This window comes from Phacochoerus africanus, chromosome 2 (genome assembly GCF_016906955.1).
Source record: "Phacochoerus africanus isolate WHEZ1 chromosome 2, ROS_Pafr_v1, whole genome shotgun sequence".
NCBI classification, from domain to species: Eukaryota; Metazoa; Chordata; class Mammalia; order Artiodactyla; family Suidae; genus Phacochoerus; species Phacochoerus africanus.
In genome coordinates this window covers 121,414,023-121,435,422 of record NC_062545.1, presented here as the reverse complement: position 1 = coordinate 121,435,422, position 21,400 = coordinate 121,414,023, and the positions used below count along the sequence as shown (strand labels likewise).

Genomic DNA, 21,400 nt, shown 5'->3' with positions numbered 1-21,400 from the left:
CAGTGTTTAATTCTACATGTAAGGTCTCTGTGTGACTTCAACGGACACTAGTTCTCAACCTGGCACACCAACGGCTGAAATCAAGAGGAAAAGAACCAAATTTGAGGCCACCCCAAGGTCAAAGAAATTCCTTTATCTTTTTCTTGGCTATAAATAGAGTATTTATATATTTAATATAAGTAATTTATGATATAAATTGGATTCAGACCTTGAAAGTGTCTGCCTCAGAGAACATGATGGAAGTTCTTTTAGTAAAATGCCTGCTGGGCTGGCAGCTAGGGGCTCTTTGGTGCAGATGGCTGGTGACTGGCAATGCAGGAGATCCTAGCAGCTCTGTTGGTACAGCTGGGCACCTGGTTGTGGGGAAGGCAGAAGAATGCTTGGGGCTCCAGACTGCACAACCCTAGGTGCTATAGGACTTTAGAAGGTGCAAAACAGATGGTAATAAAGACCACCTGCTTAGAAAATATTAGTTCATGCTTGTGCAGGGCTCCATGACAGCCACTTACCTAAATTATTTCATCTGACAATTTATCCTCCTAACAACTCTCTTGATCCCTTTTTGTTAGTCCTGTTTTACATATGAGGAAACCGAAATTCAGAGAGGGGAAGTGACTTGTCCAAGGTTGCCCAGAGAGGTGGCAGCAAAGACAGGATTTGAACTTGGGGCATCTGGGCATCTGATTTTTATGCCTACTGTTTTTTTACTACACCACAGAGATGAAAATCTGCCCATGCTCTGCACTGCTGCTCTGGGGAAGATGCTTCCAGGCCACACCAGATGAACAAGTTGACAGGGGACAAAGATCATGCTGGAAGAGAGGAAAGCATCTGGATACAGCTCCTCTCAGGCCTTTCAGCACTTTACAGAAGTTGAAAGGAAAAGGAAACCTTATGCTGTACTTCTTGAAGCATTAGCTTTATCGTCTTCCCCAGACTCTAGGCTTCAGATCTTCCCTCCCCTGAAATGTAGGCATTTTTTGCTAATGGAAGCTAAGAGTAAAATCCGACTTGCTCTGCGGATTTTTTTTTTTTTTGTCTTTTTTAGGGCCACACTCGTGGCATATGCAGGTTTCCAGGCTAGGGGTCTAATCGGAGCTGTTGCCACTGGCCTACGCCACAACCACAGCAACGTTAGATCTGAGCCATGTCTGCGACCTACACCACAGCAACACTGGATCCTTAACCCACTGTGTGAGGCCAGGGATCGAACCCACAACCTCATGGTTTCTAGTCGGATTCATTTCCACTGTGCCATGACAGGAACTCCGCTCTGCAGAAATTTACATTGTGGGGGAAAGCTGTGCTATGTTGTCTCCCACAGGAAGACTCTCAACCTAGGTCCATCGTCACACCCAGCACAGACCTCTTCCATGGAAGCTTTGTATCTCTTCCCCTTCTCCTCATAATTCTGCCTGTGGGTGGCTGCTCTGTCTAGTTCTGATTCCAGTTTCTGAATCTTCTCCATGTCACTGGCCCGAAGAGCAGCCAGGCTGGTCAGCTTCTCCACCAGCCCATGGTTCTCTTTGTTCTAGGGGAAAGAAATACCAGATACTTAGGGGTTCATCCAAAATAAAGAATCTATTCCATTTGCTTCCCTCAACCTCTAGCCTAATCTATCAGAGGTGTATTTATATGGATTACACTGATTATTATAACGGCATGTATGAGCATCTTTACCCCACTGAAACAAGGGAGGCAGAGTTGGTCTGGCAAATGCCTTCCTGAGCTGAAGGCTCATTTAGTCCAATCCTGGAACTCCAGGATGACCCTAATGTTATGGGATGAACTGTGTCTCCCACCATCCCCCAAAATTCACATGTTGAAGTCCTAATCCTCAGTACCTCAGAATACTAGAAATTGGGTCTTTAAAGATGTAATTAAGGTAAAACAAGGTCATACAGGTAGGCCCTAATCCAGTAGGACTGGTGCCCTTAGAAAAAGAGGTTAGGACCCAGACACACACAGAGGGAAGATGATGTGAAGACGGAGGGAGAAGAAGGCCATGTGCAAGCAAAGAGAGACACCTCAGAAGAAACCAATGTTGCTAACACCTTGATCTTGGACTTTCAGCCTCCAGAACTATGAGAAGATATATGTCTGTTATTTAAGCCTCCCTTTCTGTGCTGGTTTGTTATGCCAGCACTAGCACATGAAGACCTAGAATGGACCTCAGGGAAAGTGGGGACCTCCACGGGACCTGGCGTCCCTTGGCCATGGTTGTTTTTCAGTACTGTTCTACACATGCTACCTAACATGCAGGCTTGTTGCACAACATCACAAGAAGGGAACTGCAGCCAAACCTCAAGCTTCTTGTTGCACATTCATCTATTCACCAAGGACCTCTATAGTATAGCTTAGGGCTGTTTAAAGTCTGTTGTAGGAGAATCTCAGTATTATTTGAGACAGATGCTGGAGCGAGCATTGTAGATCTGGACACTGCATGTTCCTTGCCCTCCCCCACTGACTGAGGATATAGGAGTTGCTTTCTACCCATGGGAATGGTATGGGGAGTCTTCCCAAACTTGGCAGGGCTGCAGCTAGACCACAAAGATCTTGGGGAAAATTAGAAAATAGCAACTCTACTGGGCTAACACAGCTCTGAGGGAGCACAGCTTGGCAGGGAGTTAGCATAGTTGTGCAAGTTAGAAAAAGGCACCTATGACTCCAGGCAGTACAGCTTTATGCCATGACACATGGCTGGCAAATGAAGTCAAACTGGATTTCAGCTTCATTTGCTTTCTTGGGCAGGTGCCCTTGTGCAGTATGCAACCTACGCAACCATATGTATTAGTCCTTTAGAGTGTGCTCCTGTCTCATAGCTCAGGTGGCCCATGTAAGCTGTCTGAACCTCCTAACATGGCCATAAATCTTAACAATGTTAATGAAAAAATTAATCAATGGTCAATCTGAAAAAGAGAATTTTATTCAAGCCAACCTGAGGAATATAACCTAAGAGACAGTCTTTCAAAAAGCTGAGGATTGTTCTACCAGTCAGAGGTCAAAGCACAGCTGCATAAGTTTTTGAGACAGAGTGCTACATCAAAGTAATATATTGACAGTTTACGTAGTTCATCAAGGCAAGTAGTGGGTCACCGTGACCTCTCATAGGATCAAGGAAGGAATGTAATCTCTTAAAGAGCAACCTTACTGGCACCGTGAGGAAATTGCTTTTTTCTTGGGTAGGAGGTGGGATGAGTAGATATTCCTGTGTCTTCTAAGGGGATTTAGTTTATGTACAATGTGGATGCACGATGCACACCAAAGAGGTTAGGGTTGTGGCTTAAATAGCAGAGAAAATTTCAAGTTAAGTTTTTCTGGTCCTCCGTTAAAATTATTTTTATTTATTTATTTATGGCCACACCCATGGCATGTGGAAGTTCCTGGGCCAGGGATTGAACCCATGCCACAACAGCAACCAAAGTTGCTGCAATGACAACATCAAATCCTTAACCTGCTATGCCTCAAAGGAACTCCTGAAATAATTTTATTTCATCAACAGCATAGCTAAGGAACTGACCCAAAACAAGACAAATCTATTAGAAAAAATATGAAAGATGCGCTATGAACACGTACCTGATCTTCTAGTTTTTTCTGCAAACGCTGGACTCTATAAGTAAGCTGAATGTTGAGCACAAATCGTCGTATATTCTGGAATCTGCGTCTGGCCAGCCACGCCCGGGCATATTTCTGAAGGATCACAGCCTTGTGTTCCTCCAGTATCTTTAAAACAAAAGTTTGTGAAATGCAAACTGGACCTTTCTCATCAACACCTCCAATGTTGGGAGATGCAGCTACTAAAATATTCCTACAAGGTAAAATATGAATTTCTTGTAATCAACCCACAGAGCCCTATTACCTAGACTGGAAACAATAACCACATCTCACCCAGAGCAGACATGTACGAACAGACATTCACATCCCAGAGGATGAACCCCTGTTCTCTAGGAAAGTCTTCATGCAGAAAAAACATCAGAACTACTATTGGCAAAAAATAACATGAGCCCTGGGAAACCTGCGTCCAGGAAAGCCGCACCTTTCGATACCTCCTCCTTGCTAGGAATCCTCGGGTGTAGGCCTGGATGGTGATGGTGGCCACACGAATCAGCTGGTACAGATTGCGAACGAGGTACCCACGACAGTGCTTTTGGATGATTATGGCTGCCCACGCTTCTTTTAAGGCTGTGGCCGTCACAGCTTTCCTTGGTTAAAAAGAACATAGAAAGAAATAGTAAAAAGACAAAATAATAAATAAATAAATAAATAAATAAATAAATAAATAAATAAATAAAATAAAATAAATAAATAAAAAGGAGTTCCCATCATGGCGCAGTGGTTAACGAATCCGACTAGGAAACATGAGGTTGCGGGTTCGATCCCTGGCCTTGCTCAGTGGGTTAACGATCTGGCGTTGCTGTGAGCTGTGGTGTAGGTTGCAGACGCGGCTCGGATCCCGCGTTGCTGTGGTTCTGGCGTAGGCCGGTGGCTACAGCTCCGATTAGACCCCTAGCCTGGGAACCTCCATATGCCGCAGGAGCGGCCCAAGAAATAGTAAAAAGACAAAAAATAAATAAATAAATAAATAAATAAATAAAGAACATAGAGTCAATCTGTTATTCACGGGGCACTGACTTCTACTCCAGAGAGGAAAGCTCATGCCACACTTCTTAATTCAGACACAATCAAATGTTTTGCAAATCTATACCTGAAATGCTGTAGGTGGCATATGCTTATTTCTACTCAAGATTAGTGGCATTACCTCTCCTTTCCATCCTGATCAGGACAGGGACCTGCTCTAAGCACAAGACAACACATGGGAACATACACTCTCTTCACCTTTGGTCAATCAACCCATCATCACTACCCCCAGAGAAGGTGACAATGCAGCTGTGCTTTGACAGTGCGCTTGCTCATTCACCTAGTCATTCATTCTTGTGAGAAATCATGCTGGAGGCTCTTGATCAGGGGTTGGAAAACCACAGTGTGGGGACCAAATCTGCAGCCTCCTACTTGTTCTTGTCCAGTTTTATAGGAATACAGGTGTGCCTACTATTTGCATATGGCCCACGGCTGACTTCATGCTACAAAGGCAAAGCTGAAAACTTGTGAGAGCAACTGCATGATCCCCCGCACCAGGCCCCAAACTCAAAGTAGTTGGTCTTTAGAGAAAAAGTCTGTCAACTCCTATCTAAAGGACTGGAGGTGAAGACAAAGTTCTTACTTTCAGAGTTTATAACTATGAAACCAACAGACTTGGAAATGGCCAAGTGGGATAAGAGGAAAAATATAAAATCTGTAAGAAAAAACTCACTGAACTATAATTCTGCTTGGGAAGGGCTGACATGTCAACCAGCCTTAATGGAAAAGTGGGATTTCTGTAGAAATTTTCCAGTGAAGGCTGATAAATTTCAGGCTGAGGGACCAGGGAAGGCATGGAGGCCTTGCAGTCCTGAGATGCTCAGAAAAAGAGAATTTGTCTGGAATTGTTAGACTATAAGACACATAGAGAAAACTCATCCAGGGCAGGGGTGCAGGAACCTAACAAATGAAACAAGACCCAAGGGGCCAGCAGGGAGCAGACTGCCAAGCCACGATGATTCCCAAATGGAAAGGGAGCATGAGTTTGGGGAAGAGGACTGGATACTGCTGCTATGAATGCAAACCAGAGGCACAGGAGGACAAGGCTGGCTGTGTGTGTATGTCAGACAGTCTCCTGGGGAAGTCAGGGGTGTGGGGATAGAATGGCCAGTCCAGTTTGAGACATGCTGAGATGGTGCATCAGAGCCATGGAGAAGCCCGGATGCTGGTGGAGGGCAGGTTCAAGCTCAGGAAGAGGGATGCTGATCGACACAGCCTGACCCTTAAGTACTCTCATAGCTAGTGAAGGAGGGAGGCAGGGCAGACCCAGAAAAGCACATAGTGCTACCCAGGAAGGATGCCCGTTGTGCTGGCCAGCACAGCATGGCCTCTTGGGAGCCTCGGGGAGAGTGGGATGGGTATGGCCAGTGAAACTGCCCGCCACCCATGCAGCCCCCTCTCTCAGGGAGTCAGTGAGTGCTAGCAGACAGAGCCTTGTCATGGTCCCCTTGGGCAAGGTCTGCCCCCCCCACCACTGCCATCTGCAGGTTAGGCTGGTCCATGGTATCTTTTCTTTATGCAGAGGCTTAACTAGGACCCTGATCATCTTAGGTGTTTTCAGTTCCCATGAAACAGCAGCCTAGCCTCTCCACTTGGTCTTACCAGGAACTTTGACCCTCTTCAGCAGCACCCTGATTGGTGCTTCCTCTCCTCAAAGTCCTGGTTGTCACCTCTGCCACATGTGGACAGCAGGCAGAGTCAGCACCACCTGCCCCCATCTCACCTTGAGGCTCAGGGCCATCTTGGGGGTCCCATGCACACATCTGAGCCAGATTTTGGGGAGAAAGGAGCCCCGCCCCTGGAGGTGATCAGAATACAAAGCCCTAAATCCTTGGTTCCAACCTACCTCACAGTTTGCTGACCCCGGAAGTACTGCTGAATGATCAGAGCTGCTCGTCTCTCTCGGAGGAATTTTTTTCTCTGGAGCCAGCCTCGGATGTGCTTTTGTATCACAACACAACCCTGCCTTAATTTATCCAACCGGAGTTTCTCTAAATAAGCCACTTGCCCTGCTCTGAAGAAAATTTTGGTTTTACCAAACTGGTACTGATTAGAATCCTGAAAGAGAAAGATGACACAATCAGAAACAAAATATTTCAGATTTTCTATAGTATTTGGAAAAGATGTTTATAGAGATCAAAATATGCTGACACTGCTATTTTCATATATCTGTTCTTTGACATAAAGCAGAGAAGTTCTGATCATGACCTAGGAGTTGATGTTTTGCCTTGTTTCCTTAAAGCCTCTTTGGGGGAGGAAATGGACTTGAGGGTGAGGTGTCCTCTGTGGAGTGGGAAGGGGCATGTACATTGTTGGTGATTCTCGGCTGGGCCACTAGAGAGCTCCAGCCTCTTGAAGGTGGTTTCCAAGGAGCATAGGAGCCTGGAAAGGCTTGGTTTCTGCCTTCATTTGGCTTCTCCTAGCCAGCCCTTTCCCAGCCATCATAACTGTTTCCGCACCTCCTTTCTGACAAAATTCATGGTTTGAACAATACTCTAAATCCACACTGAGGGCCATGTCTGGAAGCCCTGGCTTAGTGACCATCTAGCCGACTACGTAACATAAGCCAGGTGCATGGAAACTCCCTAGGTTGTGGGAGAACACAGCAGAATCCAAGGTCTGAATTTGGGTCCCTCAAGTGAACTCCTATCAGGAAATGATGCTCCGGGGGGGAGTCTGCTCTGATTCTCTGACACTCAATCACACGGGGCATGTTTCTGGCCTCCCAGGCACTCAGAAGGGAAGCTGAGGAAGTATTTGAGAGCCCATGATTCCAGGAGGGAGCAGGACTGACCTGGATGAGCCTGTGTAAAACCACTTTGCACACCTCCTTTTTATCACTGAATGAGAGCTCCTGCTTGGTCATGAGGATCCCGTAGCGACTGTAAAACTCGATGTACGTCCACCTGGAAAGTGAAGGCAACCCTCAGGAGGTAGGCTGGAGGACACGCATGCTGTCTGCAGACCTTGGGGCTTACCTGCACTGTGGTGGGGGGGGTCTGTTTTGGGGACAGTGGCCCTAACCTTTGGCCCACTGCCTATCCCAGGATGCCACCCAAGCCTCACCTGAGCATACTTGTGTGCTCCCTGGACAGATTTTGTTACCACTTGGCTCCAACAGTTGTCTGCCCTTCCCCTACCCCCTTCCCCAGCTCCCAGGAGCACTGGAGAGGGAACAGGAGACCTTTTTAGTGCAGAGATGGGAGTGGGGATGGTGGCCTCTGTTCCACACACTGCCTGTTTACCACCCTCTCTGGCTTTCCCACAGCATAGTGGGACAATGTATGAAAGTACTGGGCAGAAAGCAAGGCAGCCCTCCCTTGGCTCTCAGCATAGACCTCAAGTTGGGCACTTTTCCCCCAAAGCAAGGACTGAAAGCATACCTAGAAGGATAGCTCTGGGCACTAATGCGAATCGTTTCCAAAACACCGCAGGCTCGCAACTGCTGAACAATTCTTTTGGAGTCAAATCTTAAAGGCAATTTAATGACATGTTAAGCCATCACAGTTGATAAATAGGCTCATAAACAGTGTAGCAGACCTGCCCCAACTGTGAGCTCCCGGGGTACAGAATCCACTGTGTAATTACAACACCTGGAAAATACTTAATAAATAGGCATGAGGTGTCGAATGGAGACAGCACCCCTGTGAATGGATTCAGAAAACTACACTGAAGACACAGGGAAAGAAGCAGCTGATGCTGATCAAGGCAGCAGAGAGAAAGAATCCTTGTGGGGAAATGGTCTTTGGGGTGAGCTCTGAAAGACAACCAGAGTGGGAGAAATATCCAAGCTCACACATCCCAGCACCCACTTGATACCAAGTCCCCCTTACAAGACACCCTACAGGTGGTGCTATGGCTTAGGTCTGACCCTCTGAGGACCCACAGACACAGTCACCACCCCCAGAACAGAGCATCCCCTTAGACACCTCTCAGCTGAGAGACTCTCTGTAACTTCCACTTCCTTGGGGCCCCAAAGAACAAGTCTAAGGCCTCATGCCATGTTTGAGGGCAAAACTTTTGGCCTATCTACAGCTTTCCTCCTACAAACATAGACAAATTCTCACCAAGAAAATGTTCTGGCTTTCTCTGGTTGCACAAGCTTTAACTGTAGAATAATTCTTTCAAACCTAGCCCCTTCGCTTAATTCTGGAGATAAGATGGTTTAGCCAGAGGGGTTAATGATATAGAGGGCAGGATTGTTTTGAATCATTAAAATACCCAAGAATGGTAAAGTTCAAGACCATGATAAACAAATTCTCCAACATCACATCAGAAATGGCTCCCTCAGGGTGTCCCCTCTCTGCTGCAGAAGAACACTTACTCAAAGGGCAGTTTCTCATCATTTGGCTTGATGCACCGAACATAGTGGGGCGTGGTGGCATTGAGGGTCTCCATGAGCAAGTACAGAGAGCTGCGAAACTAGAAAACAAAGTCAGGTAATAAACATCATGCTGAAATGTAATGCTTAGATCAAGGTTAAAAGGGGAAAAAAGGTCCAACCTGGATAAGTTGCTCAAGAGGAAAAACTAACTTCATGCATAAACATCTATTACGAAAGGTTTTAGTCTGTGACTAGGTTTACCAGCATGACCTGCTGGTGTGGACAGAGCAGTTCTCCGTCCAGTGCTCCCAAATGGCAAAGGACTTAGTGAATCAGGTTACTGTGAAAATACATGGTTTGCTCAGCCTCAGAGGTTAAAGCACTATGATGATGAACTACCACTTTTCTTTACATGTGCATTTATATTAATCTGAAGAAGCCCAGTGCCTATGTCCCACCCAGAATGGGTCCCACCCATGCCTGGCTCCCCATCCTCAGCCTAGCTGAGCCCTCTGACATTTTCTCAGTACCTTGCTCCCCACTGTGCTCCGGAAATGCTTATTGTTTGGCTTGACGACTGGCTTTGCAGATTTAACTGTGATTGCTGAACCAAAAGGGGAAGAAAGAACCGGATTTTCTTGAAAAAAGTTGGCACAGAGATGAAACTGGAAAGAACAGAAAGGATTTTAATGTCAAAAGTATTCGCCCACAGCCCTAAGCTGGTGCAATCAAGGAGACTGTCACAACCCCCCCCCCCATCTAAATCAATGGGGGGAAAAGCGATGATCTTGGCCAAATCTCAGTTCTACGAGGGGGTCCTCCTCACTTGAGATGGCTCCTGGCTTCTTTCCCAGGAATGGGAGAAGGAAACCATTGAATGTCTGCATGTAAGTATTACCTCAAGTGTCAGAAAAGTAGAAACATTTATTCCCACTTCTATGCCTTTGCTCATGTTGCTTTTGCACTTGCAATGCCCACCCTCCTAACCCCACATTCTTATCCTCAAAGATTCAAAACCTACCCATTAGTCAAGGTTCTACTATAATACTTTCCAGACCTCCCTTCACAACACCTTCCCTATGTCCCAGCATGAATTAATCCCAACTTCTTCTGAATTATCTTAATCTTGAATTTGCACCTCTTTTAAGACACTCATTACTTTCTATCTTGCATCAGTTATTTCTTTATTTTTTTATTTTTCTTTTTTCTTTTTACGGCCGCACATGGCATATGGAAGTTAGCTGCCAGCCTGCACGACAGCTACTGCAAGGCAGGATCCAAGCTGCATCTGTGACCTACACCACAGCTCATGGCAACACCAGATCCTTAACCCACAGAGCGAGGCCAGGGATCAAACGCACAACCTCATGGATACTAGTTGGGTTTGTTACCACTGAGCCACAACGGGAACTCCATCAGTTATTTCTTTAAATGTCCTATCCTCTCTTCTGGAGAAGCCCTCGTATTTTCTTCTTTTAAATCAGACATTGAGAATCTCCTTCAGGGGAGAATTCCTGCCTGATGCATCCTGTATCACCTGTGGAACAAGTGAACCTGAAATCCCCAGGCCTCTGACGGCCTGTGGGCTCAGTGGCCTCACCAGACACTGTGTTCCTCCTCCATACTGAACCCCAGGTAAGCCTGGGGTGAGTCAGCAATTGGTGAGTTAACTCACTAATTTTGTCTGAAAAATACAGGCCATTTTTACATTGACTTCTCTGTTATAAATCAACTTTAATAATTGAAGTTGCCATTGCCTGTGCTTTATTTATTCCATTAGTGGAAGTGCTCAGGTACATGTGGGAAGGGGTCAAAATACTTGACCATCAGGAAAGGATTTGGGGGGAGTACCCATTGTGGCTCATTGAGATAAGAACTCGACATAGTATCCATGAGGATGCAGGTTCGATCCCTGGCCTTGCTCAGTAAGTTAAGGATCCATAAGCTGCAGCATAGGTTGTGGATGCAGCTCAGATGTGGCCTTGCTGTGGCTGTGGAGCAGGCCAGAAGCTGTAGCTCTGATTCGACCCCTAGCCCACCGGTGTGGCCCTGAAGACAAAAACAACAACAACAAAAAAAAATAAACACACACACACACACAAAATGACTGGGGATCTTTTAAAAGTAGGAAAATAAAGAGGATAACCCAGGCTTCACAAAAATGAAAGTTTGTGTGTGAACTGTTCTTATTTTCAAATTTTAAGAGTTTGAATTCTTAAAATTCTAAAATTGAAAGAAATGCTTAAAAAGGAAAAGAAAAAGTCAGTAATCACTCTTACGGTGATACCTCATCACAGAACCGTGGATTTTTGGAGCTCACGCACCCAGAGCAGCACTTCCTCTTCCTTTGGTTTTCCTTGAGCACTTCCTTAGCACTACCTACCACTGCTGGCTTGCATGTTTAAGGTCTGTCACTCCCTCTGGGAATGTGAGCTCCATGAGGGCAGGAACCCTGTCTGCCTTATTCACTGCTGTATCCCCAGGATCTAGGACAGTGCTTGGCACATGCTAGGTGTTGTATAAGCATTTGAGAGTGAATGAATAAAATGTGAATTCTGATTCTTTAAAGATCATATTAGCTGTCCTTCCTCTCATCTGCACATTTGGTCTCTGATTTTGCACATAGTGAACACTGGCATGCTTTCAGAAGCCAGAAACATTTTAGTGCCAAGTCTAAAACAGTCATATTTTTGTATGTAGCAGCTATAATTTGCTACTACAAGACATTTAACATGCACACACTTCTCCCTCTTTCCTGATGCATGTGTAGCTCCATGTCAAGTACATAAAGGATAAACTTAATTACCCCTTAGGACTTTACAAACCTTGCTTGCTCTCAGGATTTCAACCAACATGTCATAGACAGTGTCTCTGTTTTTCTCAAGGAAACCTTCACATTTATACTCTACCTATGCAAAGAAAAGAATTAATTATTTACAAAGAGGCAAAAGCAGACAGCATCTAAATACCATGAGTTTCTTTTCTTTTTAAAGAAAGAATATTGAAGGGGCAACACAGGCAATGTTTTAAAGAGATCAGGTTTCTGTTTACCAAAGCAACCTCATTATAGAAAAAGCTGGGAATATGTCATATGCTGGAAAGTGCCAGGCTCTTCCATTGCTTGGACTTTTCACTGGATACTGACAACACTGCACATGCCTGTTAGTTCCCTCTGGCCACAAGTGACTGGTCATTCCCCGTAACATGTGCAATTAATACAAGAAGACCTGGCTTAGGGCTTCCTTTGCCTTGGAAGCCCAATGGCCACCTTTGGGTTTAAAGAGAAATGTCTTCCTAAATCAGCATGAATGAGGTAGAAAGGAAAGAAAAACTGACCAGCTGACCACAAAGCTTTCCAGGGCCATAAAACCCTTACAATCAGGTTTAGAGTGGGGCACTGTTTGAATCCGGCTTAGGAAAACCCTCAAGGCAGCCCTTTCTGATTTGTAAGACTCCTTGAATCCCTCAGAAAACAACACATCCAGGGTGGCTGCTTAAACATTCAAATCTCAGGTTAGGTACAAAGCTACAGTCATCAAAACAGTATGGCACTGGCACAAAAACAGACACATAGATCAACGGAACAGGTTAGAGAGCCCAGAAATGAACCTATACTTTTGTGACAATTAATCTTTGAAAAAGGAGGTAAGAGCATACTGCCGGTATTTTCTTAAAATTTCTAAAAGAAAACATAGGTAGTATGCTCATTGATATCAGTCTTAATAATACCTTTTCAGATATGTCTCTCAGGCAAGGGGAACAAAAGCAAAAATAAACAAATGGCACTACATCAAACCAAAAAGCTTTTGCATAGTGAAGCAAACTATCAACAGAACAAAAAGGCCACCTACTGAATGGAAGAAGTTATTTGCAAGTGACATATCTTATCAGATTAATATCCAGAATATACTAAGAACTCATACAACTCAATTTCAAACAAATAATCCTATTAAAAACTGGGCAGAGGATCTGAATAGACATTTTTCTGAAGAAGACGTACAGATGGCCAACATGCATGTGCAAAGATGCTCAACATCACAGTCATCAGGGAAAGGCAAATCAAAACCTCAGTGAGGTATCACTTCACACCTGTCAGAATAGCTATCATCAAGAAGACAACCAATTAAAAGTGTTGGCAAGGATGTGGAGAAAAGGGACCTCTCTTACACTGTTGGTGGGAATATAAAGCGATGCAGCCACTATGAAAAACAATACAGAGATTCCTCAAAAAATTAAAAATAGAACTACCATGTGATGGAGCAATGGTACTCCTGGGTATATATCTGAAGAAAACAAAAACATTAATTTAAAAATATTTATGTACTTTTATGTTCATTGAAGCTTTCTTTGTAATAGCCAGGTCTCTGGAGTATATATTTCAATATGTGATATATAGTCTTCATAAATAAAACAATAAAAATTTAAAAACAGGTTTTCAGGGGTGCTGGAACCTGGAGGCAGAGAGGGTATGCAGGGACCCTGGGCAAAGACTCTGCTTTGTCCCCTGCATAGGAAAGTGTCCTTACTGGTGCAGAGTTCAGGTTAAGAACCAGGAACACTAGCTGTCTGTAAACACACCCTTGTGAATCAAACACATGGATGGTGGTATAAACTCTTCTGGGCTAGTGTGTGAACCACTAGTATAAATGAGCAAAGGTGTAACAAACACAGAACTGGGAGACTATTTGCAGGAGCAGTGTCACAGGCAGCTGAGTGCTTCTCTTGGAGGCTGTGGAGATCTAGGCAAAGTGCACTGATTTGCTGAATCTAAGTGAAGCTGCCTTGATTTCAGAACAATTTTATTTCCTTGGCTAATTAAATTGAGAACTTAAGCTAACCTTATAGCATGTGTGGTTTCTTCCCACCAATCCACGATCCACACAAAATGCTGCATTGTTTGTTCTTTTAAGAGGGTCTTCTTACAAGTACCAAATGACAAGAATTAAATATAAAGAAACCATGTACTATTGAGACCATCTCTTAAAGTAAATCCCATATGTGCTTTACATGAAGTCTGATCCCCACCCGCCACCATGGGATCAGAACTGTGAAATTACAAAGGACAACTAGGAAACATAACTTGATATAACATGATTCATTTCATGCGAATCTTTTCAAGAACCTATCTGCAAGTCTCTAAGCACTAAAAGGCAATCAGGTTTAATAGAGTTCCTCCAGACCTCCAAGGTTATTACAGATATCCCCTCCCTTGCTCCCTGGGCACCAGGTATGACGACCAGCAGACAACCCACAGCACTGGCCTCTAGGACAGGGAAGCACAGGCTGTCCCCACAATCCCCAGGTACCAGCCAGGCCACTGGAGTAACACCCAACTGGGCACTAACACAGAGGGCAGGAGAATCCTTAAGGAAGGAAAGCAAGATAAGAAAGCATGCTTAGGACAGGTGGTTTTGGAGAATTTTCTTTTTTCCTTCCGTTTTCTAAGTTTTCTGTAATTTACTTTTAAAATAATTTTTTATTAAAATAACTTTTTTCATAAGAAATAGGAGACATATAAAGTAGAAAATAGGATTTCCCGTTGTGGCTCAGCAGTAATGAACCCAACTAATATCCATGAAGACACTGGTTCAGTCCTTGGCCTCACTCAGTGGGTTAAGGATCTGGCATTGCCTTGAGCTGTGGCGTAGGTCACAGACATGGCTCGGATCTGGCATTGCTGTGGCTGTGGTGTAGGCTGGCAGCTACCACTCTCATTTGACCCCTAGCCTGGGAAATTCCATATGCTGTGGGTGTGGCCCTAAAAAGACGATAAAGAAATTAATTAATTAATGTAGAAAATAAAGATCACATAGAAAATCCATCATCTTGAGTCAATAAAAAAGGAAAGCGTTGAAAAAAGACATAGCTTTCAATGTAGGAAACAACCATGCTGTCTTTTTTTTTTTCTGGTCATGGAGCATGGGGAAGTTCCTGGGCCAGGGACTGACCTTAAGCCACAGCAGTGGCAATATCAGATCCTTTAACCACTAGGCCACTGAGGAAGGCCAACTATGCTGTCTTGATTATAACAATTTCATAGAGAAAATACACTGATAAAAGGTTAATGAATTCATAATAAGCCCAAATCATAAGTGAGGTCCAATGGAAACATGTTTACCTTTCAAATAATACAATCAAACTTATATATTTTGAGGTAAAGACAAATTCAGAATTGTTACACACATGTACACACAGGTATCCTGCATCAAAGCTACATGCTAAGTGTGACGGATCCAATCATTAAAGTCCCTGGCCTACCTGTCCCCCAGGAGACAGGGTGGGCTGGGGGCAGACAGCACTGTCAGACTGTCACTGTACCTTATCAGCAAAGTGTTGGATGATGAAAGATGTGTTTGACATTCTCGGTTTTTCAAACAAAGAGTTCTTGTTGATAAAATTATTATACAACTTTTGAAGCCAGTTTTCATCAGTCCCATGTGGTAACTGGAAGAGAAAAGCAAGCCAACTAGTAAGTAAGAACACTAGAGATGAAAGGTTAACAGAGGTACAGAAAAGTGCTAACTCGAAGACACCAAGATGAGTTAGCACCTCAGAGTGACCTACTCCAGATCCAAGACTCCTTTTTCAAATGCAACTCCAGGCAGAAATCTATCCTTGATCTTAACATTCTTTAGAGTGATATTTAAAGGGACAGATCAATGCCCTTTTAGAAGAACAAAGTGTTATCGACAAAAAGGAAATGGTCCTATAATGACATAAGAATGAAGGATTTTATTTCTTCAAAATTGGCAGTATTTTAGTATTTTTTTTTTTCCTCAAAGATTTCCAAAGGTCCAGGAAAAAGTACCATGGGTTCCATTAGGTGAGCGTGATTTTTATTTTTAGTTGAAAGGGAGAAGTTCCTCACCCCAAAGTAATCCTCCCCGTCTCCTGCCTCAGGAAGAGTCTTTCTTTTGTTTTACTGCTTAGTTAGTCCTTTTAGTTAGTTCTTTTGTTTTACTGCTTAGTCAGTCCCCCAACTAAGCTCTTACCTACTCAAACTAAGCTAGTTGCAAAACTTGTTCCTGATACTGGTGATTTTGAAGCCATCCATTATACTTACGCTGAATCTAATACCCCATCGTGTCAAAATGACTCCTTCATGCTTCTTTGACATTGTCACCTAGGGAGTGTCTCTGTAGAGTGGGCAAAATATTTCCTAGAGACTACCTTGACCTATGCACCCTGCCCCCAGTAGATTATTCCAGAATGTTTGGCCTTGATGCGTGCTTTTTAATCTCACATCACTGCTGGGGTTAAAGCACAAGTTGTATCAGAAAGGATCATCTGTGAGAAGAACCACGGAATTGGGAATTCTAGGGAGAAAATACCAGTAAGTCTTTAACAATATACTCATTTGGCGGAACACAAATAAACCTTTGGAAAAGAAACAGACGTATGTTTAAACATCAAAATACAACATTTAAACCCAAACATGAATACTGTCCTGTAGATTATTTTTTCTATGGCTCCATGAGGAACAATGCTAGGCTGACTCACTATCCAGATGTTCCTCCCAGAGGGTAATAATAATAATAATAGGAAAATTCCCAGAGACTCTTCCCTCAATTGTATGATGTTGATTTTTCAGTTGCACCTCCCAATGGGTGACTCATAGAATCAGGAAGTAAAAGAAAACTAAATTCTTATAGTCATTAACAACTGGTGTGTGGTCACTTGCTGTGTCCATGTCCACTGAATATATATATACCCAGGGACAGCTTCAGAGGGCTCCTCCCTAATGGACATGACCTAGAGGTTGTGTTACCCAAGGGTGGGCTATACATATTGAGGGTGGGAAGTCCTCCCTGCCCTCTGGGATTCCTGCTCTTGACTGCTGTCCCAGCATTAACATCCAACCAGTTGTTAATACATCAGGAATGAAATACATACATGTGAATGAAAAAAGACACACTCACACACCCAATTTTGCAATATGCTCATCTATTACTACTCAGAAGTTGAAAACAAGTTATTTTTAAAAGTTACCAAGCATTCTTCATCCAGTAACTCCAAAATGCCCATTTTTGCCTCAATCAGGTCGATAACGGGTTGGTTGTCATAAAAATCTATCAGAGTCCAAGGAATATCTTCCTTCATATATTCTTCTTGTTCAAGTTTAAAGACATGCTGGGAATCCAGAAGTTAATACAGAAAGTAAAAGAGAATATCACGATGTGTGTCTGAAGAACAGGAGGTAAACATGTGCAAAATGTAGATTCATGACAGATTGGTAACGTTTATGGAAGACCCTGAGATTTATGCAGCTCCCCATATCTATGCTCAATGCTGCTGAAGTCCTATCATGGGCTAGCTGTTATCTTCCCTCCCAGTCTAAGTGGGTCCCCACATCCTGGGGTGTAAGGCCTGGGCCCGCCTGCCACTTCCAGCACTCAGAGTGGTCCTGGAGCCCCTTCCCTCTCACAGCCACTGCTGTTGTCCAAGGCAGACCCTCTTTGGCTGGGTGGAAGCCAGCCTACCCAAAAATGCTGGCTGTGGGGCCAGTGTGAGAAGCCAACAACTTAGAGAGCTTTGTTCATTATTTGTTTGGGCTATGAGGATATCAAGAAGGCCCCCCAGAGGGCTGGCTCAGGCTCATCCTGGCTGCAGGTGGAGAAAGGGGGAGAGGCTATGAGGAGCAAGGCCCCCTCAGGAGAATCCCACTGGGAACTGCATAGAAGCCCAACAGGTGGGTGAGAAGCAGACAGGCCACAAGGGCCAGACAAGGCAATAAGGAAAGTGCAAGAGGGCAGATGGGGTGGGACTGCAAAGGACAGCAGAGGGGAGAACATACCAGCCCCCTGTGAACTGCCCCAGAGAATCTCAGTCCTGTGACATTTTCCTAGAGGCAGTGAGGACTCACAGTTCATGATGAGATCTACATTCTGGAAAGATACCTCAGTTTAGGGGTAGGGATGGCTTTGAAGAAGACAGGACTGGAGGCAGAGAGCCCAGTCAGGACCCAGCCCAGGTTCTTTGGAGGCTGGTCACTGGGAGGAAAGTGAGGGAAAAGGAAGGAGTTGGGATGAACATGAAGCTCAGGATACTGGAGCTTTAACCACAAAAGGGAGCATGGAGGGTGAGGAGGCCAAGAGGGGAAGGTGGCAGGTTCATTTTTTCACTGCTGAGCTCCCTGAGGCCACCCATGTGCAGCAGTCAAACAGTGGGCAGATTTATGGGACAGGAGCTAGGGGGCTCACTAGCATTTTTATGCTGATATTTAAAGTATTACCTCTCCCAGGAGGATCTGCCCATTGGTAGATGATGCTACAACAACAACAACAAAAGGAGGACAAAATAGAAGAGGAGGAAAAGTAGAATAAAAAAGGAAAAAATGGAATTGCAGCCTCTTATTGCTATTTTCAGGGGATGTCTTGTACATGCATCATTCTGGGGTTGGGGCAAATGTGTGTGTTGGGAATAAGGTGGCACTGGAGTTTTGGGAGAGACAGGATCTGTTTTGTCTTCAGGTGAGCTGTGCTGCACATTCACTTGGAATAAACATGAGTTCAGTCACTAAATGCTAAACTTCCAGAGAATCTTTGAGAATGCTAACAGAATACATATTTGCAATGGGTTGAAATCTAGTGCATATACATGGACTAATTCTGGGGCAAGGAATAGGAAAACAAAGAAATGTTTACCAAATATGAGTCAATGTAGGGTCTTTGCACAAGAACATCAGAGAGCCCAAGGTCCCAGAGGAAGGAGGTGGTAGAGGTGAGATTCAAACCCAGTTCAGTTTGAGCAAAAGCCCATGCCCTCCATGATGTCACACATGATGTCTTCTCAGGGGTTGTCAGGGAGAAGTTGAATTTCAAAAGAAAAGCAAGAGTTCTCCAGGTAAAGAAGAAGGGATGGGGAAAGAACAGGAGTAGGTGGATTGTGGCAGAGAGAGCAGCAGGTGCACAAGGGCTGGAGCCTTCAGGAAACTAGGTTGTTTTGCCTGGCTGCAGGGGAATCTGGCCAAGAAAGGCTGCTCCAAAAAAGATGAAGTAGGATGGGAAGGTGCAGCTTCAAGATATGGCCACAAGATGGGGCAGTGACACAGCATGTGACCCCTTTAACAATAGGAAGATTTGAAGCAGGAAGGAGCCAGAGGGAGTTTCTGTGTTCTCTCCCTCCCTCTCACCCCTGCTTTTTCTCTCTCCCTCCCCCCACCCCACACAAACGCATGCCTGCACACATGCATGCACGAAAATCACCTACCAGGTTAAACTGCTGTTGCAGCTTTTCGTTAGCATAATTGATGCAAAACTGTTCAAAGCTGTTCACATCAAAGGTTTCAAAACTGAAATAAAGTTTAAAAAAGTTAAGATGTAACTTGAAAGACATACACATTCATTCATAGGTTTTTTTTTTGTCAAACTTTATAGCTGAAAAGTTGTCTGTGTTTTCGGCAAGTTTTAAATATGCTTCAAAGCTTCTGGTTTAAACATCCTGGCAGTCAGTTTATAAATCATCTCTTTCCAGGCTGCCCCAGGAAAGAATCTGGTCTGTTACAAAACCTGAGGCTGGCATTAAAACACTCACATCACATGACATATGGCGTATCATTTAATCCACATAACAACACTGACATCAGCCTTATTATCCTCACTTTATGATAAGGAAATAAGACTGAGAAGCTAGGGAACTTGCCTTAGGTCACACAGCCAGGGTCAGACCCAGCTGGGTGCCCACTCAATTGTAACACCTTTGCTTTCAGTGAAAAAGCAATAGTTTCCTGTTGCCACACTCTGTGTTGAAGGCAGAGGCAGCACAGTTTTGCTTTCCCAAGGTATAATTTCACAGTCCTTGGAGGAAAAGAGCAAGGACATCTAATATCCAGAGCCCAGTAGACCCATCAGGTCCAAGGCAGACACAGCCCCACCTCCATCTTCAGACCCTGAGTGGCTGTCTCTGGAGCTGCAAACTCATCATGAGGTCAGCAAGAAACAGAATGGGGAGCAGGCTGGAACTGTGCGGGGGCTGTGATAACCAGGACTGCCCTGCATGGCAGCTGCTACTCAGCACCAGCCAGCTGTGGCTATGGATGAATACAGGTCAGGACATGAGGTCGCCTGATTCTCAAGAGAATCAAGAAACCTGGACTCCTGTGCGCATTATCCTGCTCTATGAAACATGATGTGGGCTGAACAAAACTGGGGCACCAGTTTCACCATATGGCCAGATGAGCACCCATGCCAGGAAGAAGCTGAGTGCTTATAGCTGTTAGCACTGTCGCTCGTCACCTCACTTAAGACCGCTCTTGGTGGAGGGCTGCCGTGACCCAACCGTTACACAAGAGGGTCAGAAAAGACGGTGACCATCACAGAGTGGTGACGGACACACAATTTGACCCCAGCTCTTGGTGCCTCTAAAGCTCTGGTTCTTTCTTTTTTTTTCTTTTTTGGCTGTCCATGCATGTCCATCCACTTACTCCCCTCCCAGGAATCACCCTGATCTCAAGTTATCTGCCTGCCTCCTTCACTAAAATTTAGGTCTCAAGAGGGCAGGGGCCATATGTCTATTCTGTTCACTGGTTGCACCCAATAGTTCCTGGCACATGAGTATTTGTTCCTGAATGAAATAATATCTTAAAACAAAGGGCTACTTATTTCAAAGGCATTTAAAAAACACAGGAAAGAATAGAGAATAATACAACAATCATTTATTTTCACCACAATGAAAGAGACTATTGTCTAGCAAGACTATTCCCTTTTAAGTGATTACAGGGTGCTCAAATCCGTTTTTTAGAAGAGACAAGGTCAATAATTCACTAGACTACTCCAGCAATGTATCACTATTTTATAACCGTTGACATACGCTATTAACTGGAAGTCATAGGTATTAACTTAGAACCTAAGTTAAACAAAGTAACTCCCTTGAGGCACAGTCCCACATTCAATAGCTATGGAAAGGCTGATTCTCTGTGAAATTTCAAGGCCCCTTCCATCTGACCCCTCTCCAGCAGGCAGCAGCAGGCCAGTAGAGCAGCTTTTCTGTCTGGCGAGGGGAGGGTGAGCTGGTCTTCCCAGGATGTTGGGGATCGTCCCCATCCAGGTGGATACTCTGTGATGCCTCCCCTGGGACAAGCTGACCCTCCTCCCCCTGAGAAACCAGGGCTGGTCCTGGGAGAGGGAAGGGTTGGGCACCTGTGGCCAGTGGCTATCAAACAAAAGCTATCTCCTGTCAAGGCCCGCCTCCACTCTGGCCTGGCCTCAGGCACTCTCTCTGGCTTTTTTTTTTTTTTTTAATTTTGTTCTTTTTATAGCTAAACCTGGAACATATGGAAGTTCCCAGGCCAGGAGTCAAACTGGAGCTGCAGCTGCCAGCCTACACCACAGCCACAGCAACATGGGATACTTAACCCACTGAGTGAGGGCCAGAATTGAATTCACATCCTCACAGAGTCATCAGGTTCTGAACCTACTGAGCCACAATGGGAACCCCCTC

At 44.5% G+C, this 21,400-nt stretch overlaps 1 protein-coding gene across 2 annotated transcripts in view; it reads right to left on the bottom strand.

Moving 5' to 3' along the window:
• MYO5C (myosin VC) overlaps positions 1-21,400 on the bottom strand; it is a 127,622-nt gene that overhangs the window by 43,048 nt on the left and 63,174 nt on the right. For both annotated transcript variants that reach the window (XM_047766327.1, XM_047766329.1), the window contains exons 11-22: positions 19,172-19,253; positions 16,952-17,092; positions 15,281-15,406; positions 11,788-11,871; positions 9,493-9,627; positions 8,963-9,060; positions 8,022-8,108; positions 7,433-7,544; positions 6,485-6,696; positions 4,037-4,202; positions 3,577-3,723; positions 1,367-1,531 (exon numbers count right to left, since the gene is read on the bottom strand). In XM_047766327.1, the coding sequence (XP_047622283.1) occupies positions 1,367-1,531; positions 3,577-3,723; positions 4,037-4,202; positions 6,485-6,696; positions 7,433-7,544; positions 8,022-8,108; positions 8,963-9,060; positions 9,493-9,627; positions 11,788-11,871; positions 15,281-15,406; positions 16,952-17,092; positions 19,172-19,253 (1,555 nt within the window). The remainder of the gene's footprint in view (positions 1-1,366; positions 1,532-3,576; positions 3,724-4,036; positions 4,203-6,484; positions 6,697-7,432; positions 7,545-8,021; positions 8,109-8,962; positions 9,061-9,492; positions 9,628-11,787; positions 11,872-15,280; positions 15,407-16,951; positions 17,093-19,171; positions 19,254-21,400) is intronic.